Below are 23474 nucleotides of genomic sequence, written 5' to 3' on the forward strand. Positions count from 1 at the left end.
AACCTGAACACATTGCACTTGGTCCCCAACTCCAAATCATCTATGTAAATTGTGAACAATTGTGGACCCAACACTGATCCCTGACGGACACCACTAGCTACTGATTGACAACCAGAGAAACACCCATTAATTCCCACTCTTTGCTTTCTATTAATTAATCAATCCTCTCTCCATGCTACTACTTTACCATTAATACCATGCATCTTTATCTTATGCAGCAACCTTTTGTGTGGCACCTTGTCAAAAGCTTTCTGGAAATCCAGATATACGACATCCATTGGTTCCCCATTATCTACCGCACTGGTAATGTCCTCAAACAATTCCACTAAATTAGTTAGGCACGACCTGCCTTTATGAACCCATGCTGCGTCTGTCCAATGGGACAATTTCCATCCAGATGCCTCGCTATTTCTTCCATGATGATAGGTTCCAGTATCTTCCCGGCTACCGAAGTTAAGCTAACTGGCCGATAAATTACCCGCTTTCTGCCTACCTCCTTTTTTAAACAGTGGTGTCCCGTTTGCTAATTTCCAATCCGCCGGGACCACCCCAGAGTCTAGTGAATTTTGGTAAATTATCACTAGTGCATTTGCAATTTCCCTAGCCATCTCTTTTAGTACTCTGGGATGCATTCCATCAGGGCCAGGAGACTTGTCTACCTTTAGCCCCATTAGCTTGTACATCACTACTTCTTTAGTGTTAACAATCATCTCAAGGTCCTCACCTGTCGTTGACCGACCCAAAAAACCTGTTCAGTTCCTCGTCCATTTCCTCATCTCCCATTATTAAATCTCCCTTCTCATCCTCTAAAGGACCAATATTTACCTTAGCCACTCTTTTTTGTTCTTTATATTTGTAGAAACTTTTACTATCTGATTTTATATTCTGAGCAAGTGTACTCTCATAATCTATCTTACTCTTCTTTATAGCTTTTTTAGTAGCTTTCTGTTGCCCAATAAAGATTTCCCAGTCCTCTAGTTTCCCACTAATCTTTGCCACTTTGTATGCTTTTTCCTTCAATTTGATACTCTCCCTTATTTCCTTAGATATCCACGGTCGATTTTCCCTCTTTCTGCCGTCCTTCCTTTTTGTTGGTATAAACCTTTGATGAGCACTGTGAAAAATCGTTTGGAAGGTCCTCCACTGTTCCTCAACTATTTCATCATAAAGTCTTTGCTCCCAGTCTACCTTAAGCTAGCTCTTCTCTCATCCCATTGTAATCTCCTTTGTTTAAGCACAAAACACTAGTGCTTGATTTTACCTTCTCGCCCTCCATCTGTATTTTAAATTGCACCATATTGTGATCGCTCCTTCCGAGAGGATCCCTAACTATGTGATCATTAATCAATCCTGTCTCATTCCACAGGACCAGATCTAGGACTGTTTGTTCCCTCATAGGTTCCATTACATACTGTTCTAGGAAACTATCACAGATACATTCTATAAACTCCTCCTCAAGGCTGCCTTGGCCAACCTGGTTAAACCAATCGACATGTAGATTAAAATCCCCCATGATAACTGTTGTACCATTTCTACATGCATCAGTTATTTCTTTGTTTATTGCCTGCCCCACCATAATGTTACTATTTGGTGGCCTAAGGACTACGCCTATCAGTGACTTTTTCGCCTTACTATTCCTGATTTCCACCCAAATCGATTCAACCTTATCCTCCATAGCACCGATGTCATCCCTTACTATTGCCCGGATGTCATCCTTAAATAACAGAGCTACACCACCGCCCTTACCATCCACTCTGTCGTTCGGTATAGTTTGATACTCTTGGATATTTAACTCCCAGTCGTGACCATCCTTTAACCATGTTTCAGTAATGGCCACTAAATCATAGTCATTCACAATGATTTGCGCCATCAACTCATTTACCTTATTCCGAATACAAGAGTATTCATGTAAAGTACACTTACGTTGGCTTTTATACCTCTGTTTTGAATCTTAACACCTTGATCAGTAACCTCTCATAAGTTATTTTTTCCTCTTAACTTTTCTCCTAATTTTCCTAGTCGTTGAACCATTGAGAGCAAACAGGATTTTGTTTATTTGGAGAGGGGTTGAAACTAAAGAGATGGTGAGGATCCTGCACAAAACCTTTCTGAAGGAAGGAAATTATTAGCCCTGGAGAAAATACAAAGGAGATTTACTAGGGCGATACCAGGACTAAACTTCACGACTGAATATTTTAAGGGATTTTGAACTTTAATACAATCACTATCAGAAAGATACATGGATTTCAGAGACTGTACATGACTGGTTGTGCTAGCCTCCCAATCTCACTCAGTGGCTCCAGATAGAGTAAAGAGAAATTTTTCAGTGGCATGAGGATTAATAACACAGATTTAGATCAATTGGGAAAAGGGCCAGAGAGGAGGTGAGTTTGTTTTCATTGTACTGTGGGTTACGGTGATCTGGATTACACTGCCTAAAGGAAATTAAGTAAATCATAGAATAGAATAGACATATCGAGAGGAGGAAATTGCAGAGCTGGAGCAGGAAAAGAGCATAGAATCATAGAATAGAATCCCTACAGTGCAGAAACAGGCCATTCAGCCCATCGAATCTGCACCGACCCTCTGCAAATGCCCGCCCTATCCCCATAACCCAGTAACCCCACCTAATCATTTGGACACTAAGGGGAAATTTATCATGGCCAGTCCACCTAACCTGCACATCTTTGGACTGTGGGAGGAAACCAGAGCACCCGGAGGAAACCCACACACACACGTGTAGAATGTACAAATTCCATACAGACAGTAAACCGAGGTGGGAATTGAACCCGAGTCCCTGGCGCTGGGAGGCAGCAGCGCTATCCACTGTGCCACCGTGTCGCCCTGCGGTGGGGTGAAACTAACTGCCAAGTTCTTTAAAAGGGCTGGAACAGACACAAAGGGCTGAATGGCCTCTTTCTGAGCAGCAAAGTTTTTTGATTTCTATTTGTACATTAATTCTCCATGTAATCAGGCAGCACGGTGGTGCAGTGGTTAGCACTGCTGCCTCCCGATGCTGAGGACCCGATTTTGATCCTGACCCCGGGTCACTGTCCATGTGGAGTTTGCACATTCTCCCCCCTGTCTGCGTGGGTTCCACCCCCACGACCAAAAAGATGTGCAGGGTAGGTAGATTGACCAATCTAAACTGCCCCTTCATTGGAATTTTTTTTTTAAAATCTACACGTAATCATAGAATCATTGGTCACTTACAGCACAGAAAGAGACCATTTGGCCCATTGTGTCTATGTTGGTGTAGCACCATCGATAACACACGAGGCGAGATGTAGAGAACTCAATCGAGGCTTTATTGAGCAGATTTGTTCCCCAGCAGCTCAGTTACAGAGTGCAGCTGCTGGGAGAATCCGGGTTCTTATACCCCGCCTTTCTGGGTGGAGCCCAGTAGGCGGCAGATCAAATCAGGACCCAGTATCTGTCCACCAATAGCCCCTCGGCATCATGGTGTACCATATTACCCCTAATACATACCACCACATTAACTGAGCTGCTGGGGAACAAGTCTGCTCAATAAATTGTAGCACCATCGATAACACACGAGGCGAGACGTAGAGAAACTCAATCGAGGCTTTATTGAGCAGACTTGTTCCCCAGCAGCTCAGTTACAGAGTGCAGCTGCTGGGAGAAACCGGGTTCTTATACCCCGCCTTTCTGGGTGGAGCCCAGTAGGCGGCAGATCCAATCAGGACCCAGTATCTGTCCACCAATAGCCCCTCGGCATCATGGTGTACCGTATTACCCCTAATACATACCACCACATTTGGTTATATGGAGGAGCTATTCACCCAGTACCACCACCTCCCCTCTCCCCTCCGCCTTCTCCCCATAGCCTTGTACAGTCTTCCTTTTTAGATTACTGCCCAATTTCTTATTGAATTTCTCGATTGAACCTGCCTCCAGCGTGAAAAAGGATTTTTTAAAAAATAAAATGGGAGTTAGAGGTGTTCTCAGACAGCGCATTCCAGATCCTAATCACTCAAGTGCACTCCTAACTCTACTGATGGACTGGAGCAAGCCTCTCATTTTATCCTTTGCCTGTCTGCGATCCAATGTCCCCAGTTGTTCAGCTCTTACATCAAATTTCACAGTTGGTGCAGGTATAATACAAAGCTTGGATCAAAGCTGGAGGGAAGAATGTTCATACCATGTCGACTTTCACATAAATGTTATCATCCAGACTCAGAAATGGAACAGTCATCCATTTTTCCTTGTAACTTTCATCTTTGAAAAGAATCATTGAAATGGAGAAGTTCCCATCTTCCGTGTTCAATGTAATGGTTCTAGAAGAAGCAAAGTGAATTAGCACTGATGAAGCGTTCTCACATGTCAAGGCAAAAAGCTCATGTTCGGAGATTTGCATTCATGGAGAGTTACCTGGTGTCAACACTTATCTTGTTTTCAGCATTGAGCTGCTGAACAATATAGTTCATTGGATATCTACAGGCAAACGTGATGTTGATGTAGGTTCTGGTGATAATGGCGGAACTGTTGTTCTGTATTGTATTCCTAAACACGATGTGCAGATCATCAGAGGCCTGGAATCAATACAGTATTTGTTTTTAAGAAACACAATTTGCAGCATTCGTTTACAACAAATAAGTTAAGGAAGATGAGGACATTTGACCATCCTACCTCCAGCACCATAACTCTTTCACCAAAGCACATCTTTATTCTACATTAACTACCAGATTCAAGGCTATGCTTTAGTATATTAACTGTCCCTAGGTTGAGTAACAAGTTTGAAGTCTATAGCACATCCATCAAGGTCCATTTCTCAAGTACCTTATTTCCCCACCCAAGCCTAATCTTCTAGTGCATTCATTCACCTATTAATGTCTATGATGGGGGTGGCATGGTGACATAGCAGTTAGCACTGCTGCCTCACGGTGCTGAGGACCCGGGTTCGATCCTGGCCCCAGGTCACTGTCCGTGTGGAGTTTGCATATTCTCCCCATGTCTGCGTGTGTCTCATGCCCACACCCTACAGATGTGCAGGATAGGTGGATTGGCCACGCTAAATTGACCCTTAATTGGAAAAAAATAATTGGGTATTCTAAATTTCTAATTAAAAATTTTTATGTCTATGACCCTCGTACATTAGCTCCCATCAAAGCCCAATTAAAAGGAAAGGTCTTGGAACAATAGGAGGTCATAAAACCTGCAGCTGTTAGGGTGGCCACTGATCTCTTGCTACTGACCCATCTTCTGTGAATTTCCATTGGAAGGATCTTCATCAGGGCAATGTTATGCAAGATACTAGCTGAGATTCCGCTGGTGATATTGTATTGCTTCCTGATCTATGGCAGCAGCGGAAGCCTTTATGGTGTGCTCCACAGCAATACTAGATTTGGCATGAACATCACTATAACTTACCTCTGTACTGGTGGAAGAAATTTGAACAAAAGGTTATTAGCCAGGTCAGCAGGAATAATCCTGGTTACCAATCAACCAGCCAGACCCATCTCTCTCTCTCCCTGAAACACAGCAGAGTTCCTTAGAGTGAAGCTCTATAGATTTGGGAACCTATAGATAAATAGGTTCTTGATTAATAAGGGGATCAGAGATAATGGGAAGGAGGCAGGAGAATGGGGTTGAGAAAATATCAGCCATGATTGAATGGCGGAGCAGATTCTATGGGCCGAGTGGCCTAATTCTGCTCCTATGTCTTATGGTCTGAGCTATCATGGCAGGTTCCTGAACATATGATCATTTGAACTTGGGTGTGGAGTATTATAGTTCTCGATGACACAGCGGTAAAGGGATTTGGTAAACAATGGTGTGGATTGTGAGTATATTTACAAAGACTCAGATGGGTAGTGAATTGGGTAATGTTGCTAACTTTGAAAAATTAACCACAAGATGATTTTTTTTTTTAACCTCTATGTACAAACTGCTATTTTTTATTTCATGAATTCAGATGGCCAATATTTTTCCCATTAGTAAATTAATTTCAATGCATAAACTTGGATCAATGTAAGACAATTGGGTTTTCATTGAACTAACTGCATATCAAGGTGAGGAAAGAACAATCTCACTTTGTGGCACTGACATTAACTGAGAGTCAACATTGCATTACTAGAATTTTCCCAACTTTTCATCAACAAAACATAGCAGAGAAAGGTACCGTAATGGTGCCGCAGTCTGAAAGGTTCATTTTTATTCTGAACACATAAAAGTTTTCAGTCTCCAATCCGTGGCATTCAGGATCATTCAGATGTAAATCCCAAATCTATAAGGAGTCAAGGATTTGATTAAAAAACGCTGGCATTGCAAACCTTTGGATACCGACATTTGACTGTCACACTGTTTGAATATTTGTTAGTGATCATGCATGAGATTAACACTGTTCTTGATGTTGAATCTTGGTGTGAAACCAAAGGGAGATTCAAGTGCTCACCACCAAAGAGAAGCAAGGAAAAGCTTGGAGCTCTGCCTGTGCCTCCCACCTGGGATGTCCACTTAGAACACACCACACTTGCTTTTGACATGACAAAGTATAGTTGCCCACTGCTCAACATTCAGCTGAAGTTGAATATCTCCTCTGCCGCTACAAGCCACAACGATATCAACATCTTCCTTCAACCATGTCAAAAGTCACATTATGAAGGAGTCAGCGGACTCTGGGAAGGTAATTAGTAGGTTGGTAACATATCATTTGGTACCCACCTCAAGCAAGATGATGAAATAGATACAGGCATTTACAAATGCCTTAGTCTAGAATGGTAGGGAATTCTATAGCACAGAAACAGCCACTATGTCCAACAGATCAATGTCAGTGTCTTTGATTCACATGAGCCTTCAACAACTGCTCTTCATCTTATCCCATCAGCATATCCTTCTATTCTCTTGTGGTTTTTTTAAATCTCTCACAGGATCTCGGCATTGCTGGTTAGGCCAGCATTTATTGCCCAACCCAGTTGCCCTCGAGAAAGTGGTGAGCTGCCTTCTTCAACCGCCGCAATCCATGTGGTAGGTACACCCACTGTGCTGTTAGGGAGGCAGTTAGGAGGATTATGACCCGTAAGGCACAGCAATATATTTCCAAGTCAGGATAGTGAGTGACTTGGAGGGGAACTTCTAGGTGAGGGTATTCCCAGGTATCTGCTGCCGCTGTCCTTCGAGGTGACAGAGGTCATGGGTTAGGAAGGTCATGTGAGTTGCTTCAATGCATCTTGTAGCTGGAACACACTGCAGTCCCTGTGCATCGTTGGTGGACGGTGTGAATGTTGAAGGTGGTGGATGGGGTGCCATTGAAGTGGGCTATTTTGTTCTGGATGGTGTCAAGCTTCTTGAGTGCTAATGGAGCTGCACTATGCCAAGCAAGTGGAGAGTATTCCAACACAGTCCTGTCTTGTGCCTTATAGATGGTGGACAGGTTTGTGGGAGATGAGTTACTCACCGCAGAATTTCTAGCCTCTGACCTGTTCTTGTAGACACAGTATTTATATGGCTAGTCCAGCTGAGTTTCTGGTCAATGGTAACCCAGAATGTTGATAGTGGGGGAATTCAGCGATGGTAATGCTATTGAATGTCACGGAGCGATGGTTGGATTTTCTCTTAGTGGAGATGGTCATTGCCTGGCACTTGCATGGCGTAAATGGTAATTGCCATTTATCAAACCAAGACTGAATGTTGTCTAGGTCTTTCTGTACATAGGCACAGACTGCTTCATTATCTGAGGAGTCACGAATGGTACTGAGCATTATGCAGTCATCCGCAAACATCCTCACTTCGGATGGAGCAAAGGTTATTGATGGAACAGCTGAAGATGGTTAGGCCTAGGACACTAGGGGCCCTGAGGCACACCTGCAGTGATGTTCAGGGCCTGAGATGATTGACCTCCAACAACCACAACCATCTTCCTTTGTGCCAGATATGACTCGTAGCAGTTTTCCCCCTGATTTCCCACTGGCTTCAGTTTTGCTAAGGCTCCTTGATGCCACACTTGGCCAAATGCGACCTTGATGTTAAGGGCTATTGGTCTCAGCTTACCTCTTGAGTTCAGCTTTTTTGTCCATGCTTGGACCAAGGCTGTAATGAGGTCACGGGATAAGTGGCCCTGGTAGAACCTAAACTGAGCATCAATGAGCAGTCTATTTCTGAATGCCGCTTGATAGCACTGTTAATGACCCCTTCCATCACTTTGCTGACGATGAAGTGTAGAGTGATGGGGTGGTCTTTGACAAGGTTGGAATTGTCCTGCTTTTTGTGTTTGTCGAACATTTCCCATCAATATGCTATTCCCCTCGACTTGTGGTTGCACATTCTAACCACTCTCTGGGTAAAGAAGATTCTTCTAAATTCCCTGGTGGATATATTAATGTATCTTATGCCAATAGCCTCCGGTTTTGGACTCCACCAAAAAGGGAAACATATTCTCTTTTTCCAATTTTTTTCCAATTAAGGGGTAATTTAGTGTGGCCAATCCACCTACCCTGCACATCTTTGGGTTAGGGCTGAGACCCATGCAGGCACGAGAAGAATGTGCAAACTCCACACGGCCAGTAACCCTGGGCCGGGATCAAATCTGGGTCCTCGGTGCCGTGAGGCAGCAGTGCTAACCACTGTGACACCGTGCCACCCAAAAGGAAAACAGATGATCTATATCAATGGTTATAAGCCAAGCAGTATGTGACCTCTTTTTTTAAATCGACATTTAGAGTACCCAATTATTTTTTTCAATTAAGGGGCAATTTAGCGTGGACAATCCACCTACTCTGCACATCTTTGGATTGTGGGGGTGAAACCCAAGCAGACACGGGGAGAATGTGCAAATTCCACAAGGACAGTGACCCAGGGCCAGGATTCGAACCCGGGTCCTCAGCACCATAGGCAGCAATGCTAATCACTGTGCCACCTTGTATGTGACCTCTTTATTTTTCTAGACTGAAATGAATCATTTCACCCTCAAGTGCATTGAAATTCATTTGCTAATTTTGCACTCATTCTACAAGTTTATTAACATCTTCTTGGCTTTCTCATTATCTTCTCCTCAGTATTAACTGCACACCCCGATTTGGTGTTGTGTGCAAGTTGAGAAATTGTACTTTCAATTCCCGAGCCCAATTCATTAGCGAGCGGTTAGGATCTGGAATGCACTGCCTGAGAGTGTGGGGGAACTAGATTCAATTAAAGCATTCACAAAGGGAGTTGGGTTATTATCTGAAAAAGAAGAATGTATGTGCAAGATTACGAGGAGAAAGCGGGCAGTGGCACTAGGTGAAATACTCTTTTTCAGAGAGCCAGCACAGACAGGATGGGCATCAATTGTGAAGAACAGTGGTCTGAGCAGAGATCCCTGTGGAACACCAATTCTCACTTTTGTCAGTCAGGGTAACTACACTTACCCCAGCTCTCTGTTTCTGTTGGTAAACAGTTTGCTGTCTGACCGGTCATAGAATCATAGAATTTACAGGTGCAGAAGGAGACCATTCAGCCCATTGAGTCTGCACCGGCCCTTGGAAGAGCACCCCACTTAAGCCCACACCTCCACCCCATCCCCACAACCCAGTAACCCCACCCAACCTTTTTGGACACTAAGGGCAATTTAGCATGGCCAATCCACCTGACCTGCACATCTTTGGACTGTGGGAGGAAACCGGAGCACCCGAAGGAAACCCACGCAGACACAGGGAGAATGTGCAGACTCCACACAGACAGTGACCCAAGCTGGGAATCGAACCTGAGACCCTGGAGCTGTGAAGCAACTGTGCTAACCACTGTGCTACCGTGCTGCCCTCTAACTCCATGTGCCCAGACCTTAGTCATAGGTCTTCTATATGGCAGCTTATCACAAGGCCATTGTGAAAACCCAAATATAGTGCATTTACTGCATCACTCTTGTCTACATTCTGTTAATTCTCCAAATAATTCACCAAGATTGGTCAAGCCTGAGCTTTCCTTGTGAAATCCGTGCTATCTTTTTTTTTTAGATGTTTATCACATTTTTACTTAAGGTCTCCATCATCTTTCCTACAAGTTAAGATAATTGGTCTTTAGTTCTCTCGATTTGCTCTATATCTCCTTTTAAATGTAGGAATTATATTAGACGTTCCCCAGTCCTTTGCCACAAATCTTTTTCTAATAAGTTTTTACACAGAAATAAAAATTCAGAGATTCAATGTTAAGTAGCCTCATTTTCAGAGGATATCAATCAAGGAGGGCAGTGGAACTGGAAGAAGCAGCTCAGAAATTACAACTTCATTGGACTAAATCACGCATCCTCAATGAGTGGTGCTGAAATGGTTAATGACTAAACTGAAAGAGGGAACCTCAAAGTGAATCATGCCCACCTAATGCAGAGCAGCAATCAACGGAGCTAATACGATGCTGAACACAGTGTTCAATACAGAATAGGCAAAGGACGTCATCATCATTGTGTACCGTTCTCTGGTCAGACCACACTTGCAAGACTGTGCCCAGCATTAGTTAGTTGCTGAGAAACAAGGGAAGCATGAGAAGCACTGGAGACCACGCAGAGCAAAACTACTGGGCTGAGCCCCAATATCGGGAATAAAAACAAACAAGTGCTGGAAATATTCAGCAGGTCTTGTAGCACCTGTGGAGGGAGAAACAGAGTTAATGTTTTGAGTCCAATAAAACACTTTGGGACTTTGGGTTCTGGGTTTGGGGTTAACTCTGTTTCTGCAAATGGAGGAGCAATGAAAATGAGTTGACATGCAGGCACAGAATGTAATTAGGAAGGCAAATAGTCTGATTGCTTTATTACAACTGGATTGGAGTATAAGAGACTTTTTCTGCAATAATGTAGGGTTTTGATGCGACCCCACCTGGACTGCTGTGTAATTTCAGTTTCCTTATTTAAGAAAGGATATACTTGCCTTATATGGAGTGCAATGACGTTTCACTAGTCCTTGGACGAGTGGGCTCTCCTATGAGGTCAGATTAAATAGAATGGGCCTATATTTTTTGAAGCTTAGAAACATAAAGGTGATCTCATTCAAATGGATGTAATTCTTACTATTTCACCTTTTAAGATTTTTACTTTAACAAACTGAAAGCACAATTAACTAAACACTATTTCAGGAGGCAACTTATACTTTAAACTACAGGAAATGGCCAAAAATCTCCCACCAAGGTTATACTTTACTCTGACCCTTAAATAGGCACTCCATTCTCGTGGAACCAGTCCAAAGTGATTCTAAGCACCCAATAGTTTGCTTCCATTCTTTTTCCGTTCCAGTCTGATAACACAACACCAAACTGTTTTTAACAGTGGAGGTTTTCCTGGAGATCGCCCCTCTAGTTCAAGCTAGGTGAATTTTCCAGCCTCATTATAAATGCTCACAAATGTTGTCTTTTCTATTTGAGCACAAGCTCCCACCCTGCTCAGTGTACTACAGAAACTTTACGCCTTCATCTACTCCCTCCCTCTCAGATCCTGTCAGACCCAGCTTGTATGTGAAATTCAGGGATATCTTATAGGAGAACATTATAACCTATTTTTAAAAGAAATTTAGAGTACCCAATTTTTTTTTCCAATTAAGGGGCAATTTAGCATGGCCAATCCACCTACCCTGCACATCTTTTGGTGTTGTGGGGGTGAGACCCACGCAGACACAGGGGGAATGTGAAAACTCACATGGACAGTGACCTGGGGCCGGGATCGAACCCGGGTCCTCAGCGGCATGAGACAACAGTGCTAACCATTGCGCCACCATGTCGCCCCGAGGAGAACATTATAACCTAATCCTAAATTACTTCCTGTACACTCTTTCCATCTCAAAGACCATTGCCATGGCAACGCGAATCACATTACCTTGTTTCCAGGTAGACATGTTGATTAGTTAGCCATTGGACTCCCAACTTCATGCTATCTTGAAATTTAACAGACAGTTTAAAGCATAACCATTACAAAACCTAACATTCTTAATGCCTTCCTGAGACTTTGGAGATTCAACAGTCTACCTACTGGCAGTACATATACTTCTGACACTGTCTATGAACATCTTGCACCTTCTCACCAGTGAAACAATCATTAACAATCAAGTCAGCCAGATTTTCTATCAGCAGAATTCAGACTCGGTCATGTCACCCCTTTCATTCCCCCATTTTAGCTTAAATTAAAAGCACAGTAATAGGCCGGGCAAGAGGACTTAATGTTGAAGTTCAGCCATCAACGTATTGAGTGATGAGACTAGTTCAGAGGGCCAAATGACCTACTCTTTTCCTATTTCTTATGTTCTTATCAGTCTTGAGAAAGAGGCCAACATTGGAAGGGTGCAGATAGATATCTTTGAGTGTTTTAAGGCTGGAGAAAATTCCAGAGACAGGGAGGGGTGAGACTATGGAGGAAATTGAAAACAAAGATGAGAATTTTAACATTGAAGTGTGCGGGACTGGAAGTTAATGTAGGTCAACTCATCTTAACATAAAATTACTATTAACTTTTCTGTCGATTTGGTTACGATATAATTGCCCAAAGTACCAAAACATGTCAATTGTCACACATTCATTAAACACAAGATGAAAACATAGAAATGCCCCTGCCTAGACAAAGCAGAATGTAGTTATAAAAATAGGATCTAACCAGAGCTCTGTGCAGCTGCAATGTAACTTCTGCACCTTGTATTCCAGCCTCATGGAGGTAAAGGCCGACATTTAATTAGACCTTTTCAATTTTTTTTTACGTCTGTTGCTGGGGCTACTGCTGTTAACAATTTGCATTAACAATTCAAACTGGGGAATTGGAAGTGCAATTTCAGAAATTGCAGATGACACCAATTTATTAATACAGAAAAGGATTGCAACAAAATACAGGGAGAGATTCATAATCGCAGAAAGGTCATGTAATTGGCAAATGAATTTTACTTAGACAGGATGACTATGCAGACAAGAATAAGAGGAATAAGGAGGCCACAGGCTGCTTGGAAAATAAGAGTTTAAATCAGGTAGAGTAGCAAAGCGCAGATTCATAAACTAAAAGTAACAATAGAGGTTACATGGGTTCATTTCTAGGGGAATTAAACTAAGAAGTAGATAAATTATATTCAATTGTGTAAAATCTTTGTTAAACAACACTTGGAGTACTGTGAGCAGTTATGATCTACATGATACCAAATGTTTATAGAGGCACAGGAGAAAATGCAAAAAAGATTTACAAAGCTGATATCAGAACTCCGTGGGGTTATGAACATTCTCTCACTTTCCCATCGCACTGGAGAGCATTTTATGAAGGTGTTGAGGGTCTTGCCTGCTGGCTGGAGAGCTGGGAAGAGATCCACATTGCCTGCTTCAGGGATATTAAGTACCGCTCAGGGAATAAAGTGGCCAATGGCCTTTCCAAGACCAAGAACCCAGGGGCAGATGTCATATCCACTGAGAGCTGCTGGCCAGAACAGCAGCCACCAGAGGCCCAGGATTGCAGAGCGACCCAGGCCACAGATGAGAGCGGTTACTGGGGTTGGGGACGGATGGATGGGGGTTGGAGAGGGTTGACAGAATGGGCAGGGGGTGAATCCTGGGGGGTGAATCCTGGTGGGCTCCCCCCCCCCCCCCCACTCCCCCACCCCCCACTCCCCCACCCCCCACCTTTCGGATTCTGGATCCTTCAATCAGCCACTCAATACCTTTGAATGAGAGCCGACCCTGGCAGACCACAAAGTTTGCTTACCATGCACCTGATGCTGGGCTATTGTTAGAAGAGGCAGGATGAAGCCCTGAAGTGGTTGTGTGAATTGCCCACTCAAGGGGCTCAATTGACAAGGCAGAAAGTCTGACCACTAGGCTTCCCACTCCCCCCCCCCCCCCCCCCCAGGCTTCATTTTGGCGGAGATGGGAAGGTGGCAGGATGTTTGGGTGCCACCCTCCTGCCTGATTAAATGCCCTCTCCACTTCCAAATATGCCACAAGGGCATAATCTGGGGATAATCAACTCTACGTAATAAAGGCTAACCATGTACAATCTTGCACCACCCTCCCCCTTCACCTGACGAATTGTGCCAATACAGACCACCTACTACCACAGACTGGATAGGCAGAATGGCCTGCGGCTGGTCTTCCAGATGTAGTCCATTATTCGAAGGTCATGTCTTGCACTCCCCCAGTGGCAGGTTTTTAGATGGGAAGGGAGGGAGTGTGAAATTGAAGGGATGGGATACTCTACAGGTTCTGTCCTGCCCCGACCTTGCAGCAATTTTACATTGAGGCTGACAAGGCCTCGGCCGGGAAGCCCTCCCTTGTCCCAATTGAGGCCCTTAAGTTGCCAATTATTGGATTCTTCAATCAGGCACTCAGTACGCTTAAATGAGTGGCCACTTAAGGGTAATTTCCTCCCAGCCTCAAGTTTTAGGCGGGTGGGAGAATTGAGCTTGTGTGGGTTAAGGCCGAAAATTAACAGGAAGTGGGCAGGGGGGACCTCTCCATCAAAAGTCCCTTTTGAAGTTGGATGCCCTTTCTTTTCAGGTCTGGTGATCTTTGGAGCTCTTCCCTCCACTTACCCTCACCCACACCCCTGGCCTATCCCCGGATTACCCCCTTCTGCAACCACGCCCCTCCCACCCTCCCCATCAGACTTTCCCTCCCCTCCCCCCCTGGAATCCCTTGTACTTACCTGGACCTCTGGTGCCCGGAGTTAACCTCAGTTGTCCTCCTTCATTTCTTCTTCTGTCCACTGCAGTGGTGTTGTTCTGCAGGGGCTGGAGAGCTTCCGGCCAATTAGATTGGCCAACATTTCTCCAAGGCTGGTCTTCATCCCACGTCAGAGGCAGAAGCCCCCCCTTGCAGACGTTTAGGGCGGGATTCTCCAGTCGGCGTCGAAATCGCGTTCGACAAAGGGCCTGAGAATACTAGTTTACAACCAAATCGGGGGCTGCATCGCTTTCGCGTTGCTCTGCCCCCTCCTCAACGGCCTCAGGACGTTGACTGAGGCCCACACACCGATGCTCAGCCCCCGACCAGCCAAGTTCCTGATGGCGTCGGTCGCGTGTGTATCATCCGTCGGGTGTGGCAACCGTCGGGTGTGGCAACTGCAGACTCAGTCCAGCACCCCATAGTCGAGGGAGGGCCAATCCGCGGGCAGGGGGAACTTTGTCAGGGGCTGCGGGGCCCTGTTGGGGGTGGTCCGGGGCTCAAGAGCCGTCCAAAGTGGGGGCACTATTTTGCAGGCCGGGTCCGGTGCAGGCTGCACCGTGCGCATGCGCGGCCACGGACCCGGCAATTCTCCGGGCCACATCGGCAGCTAGAGTTGGGTGCTTGATGCGCTAAGCGTCAAGAACCACAAAGACATGTGAGACTTTAACTCAGGCTTTAATATACTACATGGGAGGCTTACCCGACACAGATGACCCCAGACAGAATGGGGCCGGTCCCAGAAGAGGGTTCTTATACTAACTCCCGGGGGAGTGGCTAAGGCGGAGCTCTCCGTGGCCAGGTCGGGTTACCTACCAGTGACCAAACCTCTGCAGAGCTACAGTACAATACACAGTATTACAGGGCCACGTTACACACAACTATTATATACTATGTACAATGGTAGGGAAGTACAGTGGTGTATCACCACAGTGCTCTACGCTGCTCAGCTGCTAGCCCCAAGCCAAACGGAGGATGTGTGGCCATTTTACGCCAAATTTTCGGTTGTCAAATGCCACCATTCCCACTCCAACGTGGGGACATAACCTCAAAATTGGAGGATCCAGCCCCTTATGCTCATTTGAGTGTGAAATGACAACAGGATACTCAGAGATGGCAGGAATGTGCTCCCCGCTGACTCTTCAGAAGGTGGAAAGTGGGGCCTTGCCATCTGAAACATTCAGGCCTAGGTTTCTATGATTATATAACTAGCAGTAAAGGTTAAACAGGCCGGGGCTCTTTTGTCTAGAAAAGGGAAGTGTGAGGGTTGGTCTGATGGAGGTCTTTCAAATTATGAAAGTGTTGATAGGTTAGATGTAGAGAAGGTGCTTCCACTAGTGAAAACGATAGGCTAAAAATAGAAGATAGTCTCTAATAAACCAATAAGGAATTTAGGAGAAATTTATTTCCATATAGAGTTATTGGAATGTTGAAGCAAAGCATATGGATGCACTTAAGGGGAAGCTAAATTAATAAATGAGGGAGAAGGGAATAAAATGATATGTTGATGATATGGTGAGCGAGGGAGGAGTCTCATGAGATGCATAAACACTGGCATGGACCTGTTGGGCTGAAAGGTCTGTTTGTGTTGTACATTCCATGTACTTCCAAGTAATTCGTATGCTGTACAATAGGGAAATAATCTCCTGTATAAACTCATACTCTTGGCAATAGAGGAATCATTTCCTGTATAAACTCATACATTTGGCAATAGAGGAATAAACTCATTCATTTGGTAACAGCAGAATAATCTCCTGTGTAATCACATAGGAGGGCCATAGAGATGGGCGCCATGCCATGGAAGTCATTCCCGGGTCCTACCTGCCAGACTCCACCTCTGCTGCAACGTTACCAGCAGCTGGGGAGGCGTTAAAAGGGCCTGTCTACCAATGGGCCGTTAAAGTGACCAATGAATCGCCACTTGAGGACCTCCTGCCGTCACCGTTTGGATTTTACCGGACGCCGCTTTCGCTGCTCAGGCTGGTGGTTGGGTAAGTGGGGGGACGCCTCCTTTACAGGGTCTCTGCCACCAATGCTGCCCCCCGCCCCCGCCCCACCCCCCACCCACTGAAGCTATTCCCACTCTTGTATTTCCCCTTATCGGAGCCTGCCAGCCTGGCTGCAGGTAGGTCCAACTCCACTTAACTTGGTTCCAATGACTGTCACCATCGGGGACTGGATGCGGTCCTAGCAATGGGACTGCTCGAGCCAGAGCGCGGGTGATCATGTGACTGGCCAACAGCTCTTAGAACTGGGCTCTCTCCGCAGATGGGGGCAGAAGGCCTGACAGTTATTAAATGGCAGGAGGGGGCAAACTGATCAAGCAGGAGTAGGCTCACCCCTGACTTTTACATTTGGGGGAGAGGGGGTGGGAATGCAGCTCCAGAATAGAGCCCATACAGTTATCAATAGAGGAATGTTATCCCACATAAACGCATACATTTTACGAAAGATATTTGGGGCCAGATTTTCACTTTAAAAAATGAACCAGATGTAGAAGCCCTTCCCCCAATTGTGTCAGATTAAATTTTTCGCAGTGGGGAAAGAGTTTGGAGAGGGGGGGTTCGAGGGGGGTGTGCAGGTTCTACACAGGAGAGAAACCAGAATTCAGCAAGGCCATTTGGACTTAATGCTGTGTTCAAACACCCCATCTTGCTGCTGCAAGAGCCTTCACCTCTAGTGTGGGACTCATGAATTGAAGGTGCAGATGTAAATGCTCTTGAAGTGTGGATAAGGTCTGTTTTAGTGTCATGATCAGAGCATTTTCCAATCCCTCACTCTTTAAACATGAAACAATTGGCTGAAGATGTCATTGATAGTTCAAAAAAACTTTGTTGGACTGTTTTGATTGACGGGCCATCTATTGTAGATTAGAAAAAATATTACCATCTTTTCAATATCAAAAGAGGTCTTTGCTGACATTTTGCCAAGGGCTACTATTATTATGTTGTTATAAATGCTAGGCTGAGTTTCAGAAACTACAATTACCTCAGCAGCATTCTGAGTTCACAGTTAAATTGACAGCTTTGTTGTCATTGAAGTGCAATGCCAAGTTGTTTATGTGACCATGGCCTTCTAAACTTTCCAATCATAGCAATGGTGGATGACCTCGTTGTTGGAGTTCTGGTCTTTACTTTAGTCGGCTAGGCAGCTGGTTTGTGATGCAGAACAAGGCCAGCAGCACAGGTTCAAAACCTGGGACCAGAACTCCAACAACGAGGTCATTTATTTTGGTCACATTGTCCTTCCATTAGTAATTTACTTACATGCACTGGAGGACTCCTCATTAAGAAGAAATATTTGGGGATCTCCACTTCCATCAAGTCCTTGGTGCACATCACTGTTTCATTGATTTCTGAATAAACGAAAAGATGGGTTTACTTGCTTCATATCCAATGCAAACAAAAAATGTGTGGATTCCAAGGCAGCACACAAGATGAATGTTGCATCAAGTTTAACAGTCTCCAAGTCGATGCTATAGCCAAACCCGCAGCCACCTATTGCACTTCCATTACTCTAATGTATACTGGGTTTGAGTTTCAGTGAGGTAGTGATAGACGGTAGAGTTGAAGCGACTGAAAGCTCTGCTGTCAGTGGGAACAAAGGAGGAAGTGAAGGAAGGAGTAGATTTAGGAGGAAGGGCAGTCAGAGCCCCTTAACTCATAAGCTTTTCCACTTTCTACCTTGGCAATTAACTCCAACCTCATGTCTTCGCCCTGACATGCTATGTAATAATAATCTTTATTATTGTCACAAGTAGACTTACATTAACACTGCAATGAAGTTTCTGTGAAAATCCCCTAGTCGCCACATTCCGGCGCCTGTTCAGGTACACGGAGGGAGAATTCAGAATTTCCAATTCACCGAACAGCACGTCTTTTGGGAGTTGTGGGAGGAAACTGGAGCACCCGGAGGAAACCCACGCAGACACGGGAAGAACGTGCAGACTCCGCACAGACAGTGATCCAAGCTGGGAATCGAACCTGGGACCCTGGTGCTGTGAAGCAACAGTGCTAACTACTGTGCTACGTGTTTGAGGCACTATATAAATACAGGCTGTTCTTGTTGTAAAGGCTGGAAATCAGAGATCCTCCCTAAACAAGGGAAGCCATGAAGCATGCAACACACTGGCAATAGACTGGACTGAGACACCCTCGCAGGACCTATGAAGGGTCATGAAGTAATATTTAGGAATATCAGCTGTCCACTCTACATGAATATACAAACAATGACAGACAGATGAAGAGACTCTGTTCCATCCAGCTTGTCACATACAAATATGTTACTTTGTGATCATTCTCCAAACAAATCCAAATCCGCATGTAATTATATTTTGCCTTCATCCTTCCAGCCAGTTCTCAATCCAGCTCACCAGAGGCATCGATCTTACAGTGAAGCCTCTTTGTGCGCGACCTGAGAAAAGCCTTTTTTGAAATCTAAGTTGCCAATGTCGTCTGGGCTTCTCTCATCTACCAACCTGCTGACATTTTCAAAAAAATACAACCAGATTTGTAAGACATGGCCTTCTTTTTATGAAGCCATGTTGGGTGTCCCTAATTAGTCTCTCTCCATCCAAGCAGGTATTGTAGGGAGTGCTACACTGCCTGAGGTGCTGTCTTTCAGGTGAGATGCTAAAACAGGTGGATGTAAAAAAAATCTCTTGACACTTGAAAAATAATTGGGGAGATCTACCTGGTAGCCTGGCAAACATTAACATGTTAATATTGTCATATTGCTATTTGTGGTATCTGCAAATTTGGTCATAGTGCTTCCTATCCTTCAACATTTTTATTTATTGGTTGTAAAGAGCTTTAGGACATCCTGAGGTGATGAAAGGCGCAATTAAATCTTCCACCTTTTTATCCTGTCCTGACACCTCTACTGCCACAGTATTGGCCCCAGCTCTGTCATGGTAATTGACATCGTGTCAGTACACTTCATTCCTTCTCAGAATGATTCCAATGTTCCAGGAAGGAAGCTGAAGCCTTTCCTTCCTACATCAACCCTGTATCTGCAAATTCACTGCATTAAACAGGCTGCTTCTGGACTAGATGGTGGAAAGGCACTGATTGTAAATCTGCACTTATCTTGAAATGTCTTCTTCCTAATATACATCAATATGAGAATTGCATTCTAACCTCCCATGTAACCTAGGCTTCATTAAATACAAGATAACAATGGCATAGAGATAAAGGAGCATTTACTGATGATCATTCTATCTGACAAACATTGGAACATTCCCAGAATACTTGGGCAAGAAAATAAAATTTGCTTTATTTGATTGCAGTTTATCCATTCTGTGTTAAGATAGGGAAACAGATAGACAAATATATGGATAGAAAAATATATAGATAGCTCGCTGATTCTGAAACGGGATAAGGATCCGGAGCTGTGTGGATCCTACAGGCCGATATCCCTATTGAATGTGGACGCCAAACTGCTGGCCAAAATTTTGTCCTCTAGGATTGAAGACTGTGTTCCGGACGTGATTGGGGACGACCAGACGGGGTTTGTTAAGGGAAGGCAGTTGGTGTCCCATGTAAAAAGGTTGCTAAATGCAATCATGCGCCCCCAGAAGGTAGGGAGGTGGAGGTAGTAGTCGCAATGGACGCAGAGAAGGCTTTTGATCGAGTAGAATAGGAATATCTGTGGGAGGTACTGGGACGGTTCGGATTTGGATGGGGCTTTATTGACTGGGTCAGGTTGCTATATCAGGCTTCTGTGGCGAGCGTACGGACGAATAGGATGACAGCAGACTATTTTAGGCTACATCGGGGGATGAGACAGGGGTGCCCTCTCTCCCCACTGTTGTTCGCGCTAGCTATAGAGCCGCTGGCAATTGCGCTGAGAGCCTCATGTTTTAGGTATATAGGCATTCAAGTGGCGCGGGAATGGGAACGGTTACGCAAACTTAATCTGGCCCGTCTGGTGGACCAAATGAAGGACGATTTCCGGAGGTGTGACGCGCTCCCGTTGTCACTAGTTGGGAGGGTCCAGACAGTGAAGGTGACGGTCCTTCCGAGATTCCTGTTTGTGTTCCAGTGTCTCCCCATCTTTATTCCGCGGACATTTTTAAAACGGGTTAACAAAGTTATCATGGGCTTTGTATGGGCGAGTAAAAAGGGGATGATTGAGCGGAGCCAGGGGAGGGCGGGCTGGTGCTGACAAACTTCAGTAACTATTATTGGGCGGCGAATATAGCCATGATCAGGAAGTGGGTGGTGGGGGAGGGTCGGCATGGATGCGTATGGAGGCGGCTTCATGTAAGGGCACCAGCTTGGGGCATTGATAATGGCGCCTCTGCCGTTCCCGACGGCACGGTGCTCCACCAGCCCCATGGTGGTGGCAGCCCTGAAAGTCTGGGGGCAATGGAGGAAGCATGTGGGTGCGGAAGGAGCATCGGTCTCGTCCCAAATCTGCAATGACCACCGGTTTGCCGGGAAGGATGGATGGAGAGTTTCGGAGATGGTAGAGGGCAGGAATTGAGAGGATGGGGGATATGTTTATAGAAGGGAGCTTTCCTAGCTTGAGGGAGCTGGAGGAGAAATTTGGATTGGAGAGGGGAAATGAATTTAGGAACTGCAGGTGCGGGACTTCCTACGTAGATAGGTCTCAACCTTCCCGCTCCTACCACCAAGGGGATTCAGGATAGGATAGTTTCCAAAGTGGGAGTGGGAGAAGGGAAAGTCTCCAACATCCATAAGGAGCTCATGGAGTCAGAGGACACGCAGACTGAGGAGCTGATGCGCAATTGGGAAGAGGAGTTAGGAGGAGAGATAGAGGATGGTCTCTGGGCGGATGCGTTGAGTAGAGTCAACGCGTCCACAACATACGTCAGGCTCAGCCTGATACAGTTCAAGGTCGTTCACCGGGCTCACATGACAGTGGCCTGGATGAGAAGGTTCTTTGGTGTAGAAGACAGGTGTGCAAGGTGTGCAGGGGGGTGGCCAGCGAACCATGTCCATATGTTCTGGACATGCCCGAAGCTTAGGTGATTCTGGCAGGGGTTTGCAGACGTCATGTCCACGGTGTAAAAAACAAGGGTGGCACCGAGTCCGGAGGTGGCGATTTTTGGGGTGTCAGAAAATCCAGGAATCCAGGAGGAGAAAGAGGCAGACATTCTGGCCTTTGCTTCCCTGGTAGCCCGGAGACGGATACTATTAGCTTGGAGGGACTCAAAGCTCCCGAAGTCAGAGACCTGGCTCACTGACATGGCTAGTTTTCTCTGTTTGGAGAAAATCAAGTTCGCCTTGAGAGGGTCACTGTTAGGGTTCGTCCGGAGGTAGCAACCGTTTGTTGACTTTGCAGAAAATTAATCATCAGCAGAAGGGGGGGGGGGGTTAGTTTAGTTTAGAGTAGGGGGATAAGGATAATAAAGGAGGGACCTGTAAGGGAGGGAGCAGGCTTTTGCACTATGACTTATTTATATTGTTTATTTTGTCATTGTTGTAAAACCAAAAATACCGCAATAAAATGTTTATTGAAAAAAAAAGAAAAATATATGGATATACAGTTAGACACATATGTCGATATGCAGGTAGATAAATATATAGATATACAGACAGATAAATACATAGATATACAGATATCTATGCCGATATACAGGTCGATAACTATATAGATATACAATTAGATAAATACATGGATATACAGATGGATAAAATATATAGATATACAGATAGACACATATGTTGATATACTTATGGATAAATATATATAGATAGATCGATAAATATATAGATACACAGATAGACAAACAGGCAGATAAAGACATACAGCTTTAGACAGATTAAAAGGTAATCTTTTAATCTGTCTATTAAAAGATTAAATAGACTATGGGCACATAGAAGGATAAAGCTTGCACTAGTCAGACATAAATTCCAGAATCAAAAGAAGAACTGCAGACTGTAGCAAAGGAAACTAAAGGTGAAAGAGCACAATCCAAGACTGCTTGCAAACAGTTGGCCAGTTCTGGGATTGCTGAACACATTAAGTGGAAGTATCTGGGAGAGACATGTTGCTTCATTACAGAACTCACCTTTTGCTGCATTAGGAAATGACAAAACCAAAGCGGGTAAGAGCATCAATACGAACAGCAGGTTTAAGCAACCCATTGGGACATGTGCAATCCTCATTCTCAGGGTGAAGTTTCAGACTCTGAGGAATAAGATCTGTTCCTCCCTCACACTTCGGATCAACTTGTCCCTCTTTTCTGTTGAAATCACACTTAAATCCTGGGCGCCTTTTTCAGCCTTAACTACACTTGGACCACGTCCAGTGGCTGAGATTCTGAAGATAAATGGGACAAGCGTGTGGCGGCCAGGGTAACAGATACACACAGAGAAACTCTCACGAGGCATTCAACGAAACAAACAGCATTGGCTCCATGGGACATTTCTCCGGACTGAACAAAGACAATGAGATGTGAGTCACAGGCAGGAAGGCAATGACTCCAAGCACGGGTTCCTCACCGCTGCTTTCTTAGAGCTGAAGCAAGCCCCCAAGAAGAACTAATGATCTTTCTGCAGCTGTTGTCAGTTACATGGTGTTAGCAGTGGCTCTCATCACTGAATCAAAATTGTGGGTTCAAACCGCTCTCCAGAGGTTTGAGTACATAATCCAGGCAGACACTCCTGTCACTGTCAGAGGTGTTGTCTTTAGGGTGAGACTTTAAACCAAGACATTTTCTGTCTTCGCAGATGGATATAAATATCCATGATACTGATGCGATCATCAATTCACTCGAAGACACGTGGAGAAGTAAACCGTGGTTTTAATCAGCTTAGAACTGAGCCTGCCTGTGACCGGTACAATACTGAAGGCGGCCCCTCAGGTCAGCAGCTCTTATACTTCCTGTAAAGGGGGTG

The 23474-nt window shown here is 44.9% G+C and overlaps 1 protein-coding gene across 2 annotated transcripts in view; it reads right to left on the reverse strand.

Annotated features, from left to right (window-relative positions):
- LOC140411621 (pancreatic secretory granule membrane major glycoprotein GP2) overlaps window positions 1–22935 on the reverse strand; it is an 82026-nt gene extending 59091 nt beyond the window's left edge. The window contains exons 1-5 of one of the 2 annotated variants that reach the window (XM_072500677.1): window positions 22646–22935; window positions 17874–17962; window positions 6143–6247; window positions 4393–4553; window positions 4163–4298 (exon numbers count right to left, since the gene is read on the reverse strand). In XM_072500677.1, coding sequence (XP_072356778.1) covers window positions 4163–4298; window positions 4393–4553; window positions 6143–6247; window positions 17874–17962; window positions 22646–22742 — 588 coding nt within the window. In that variant the 5' untranslated portion in view covers window positions 22743–22935. The remainder of the gene's footprint in view (window positions 1–4162; window positions 4299–4392; window positions 4554–6142; window positions 6248–17873; window positions 17963–22645) is intronic. The other variant, XM_072500676.1, reaches the window with a different exon arrangement.
- Between the last annotated feature and the right edge of the window lie 539 nt (window positions 22936–23474).

Source organism: Scyliorhinus torazame, chromosome 4 (assembly GCF_047496885.1).
Source record: "Scyliorhinus torazame isolate Kashiwa2021f chromosome 4, sScyTor2.1, whole genome shotgun sequence".
Taxonomy (NCBI): Eukaryota; Metazoa; Chordata; class Chondrichthyes; order Carcharhiniformes; family Scyliorhinidae; genus Scyliorhinus; species Scyliorhinus torazame.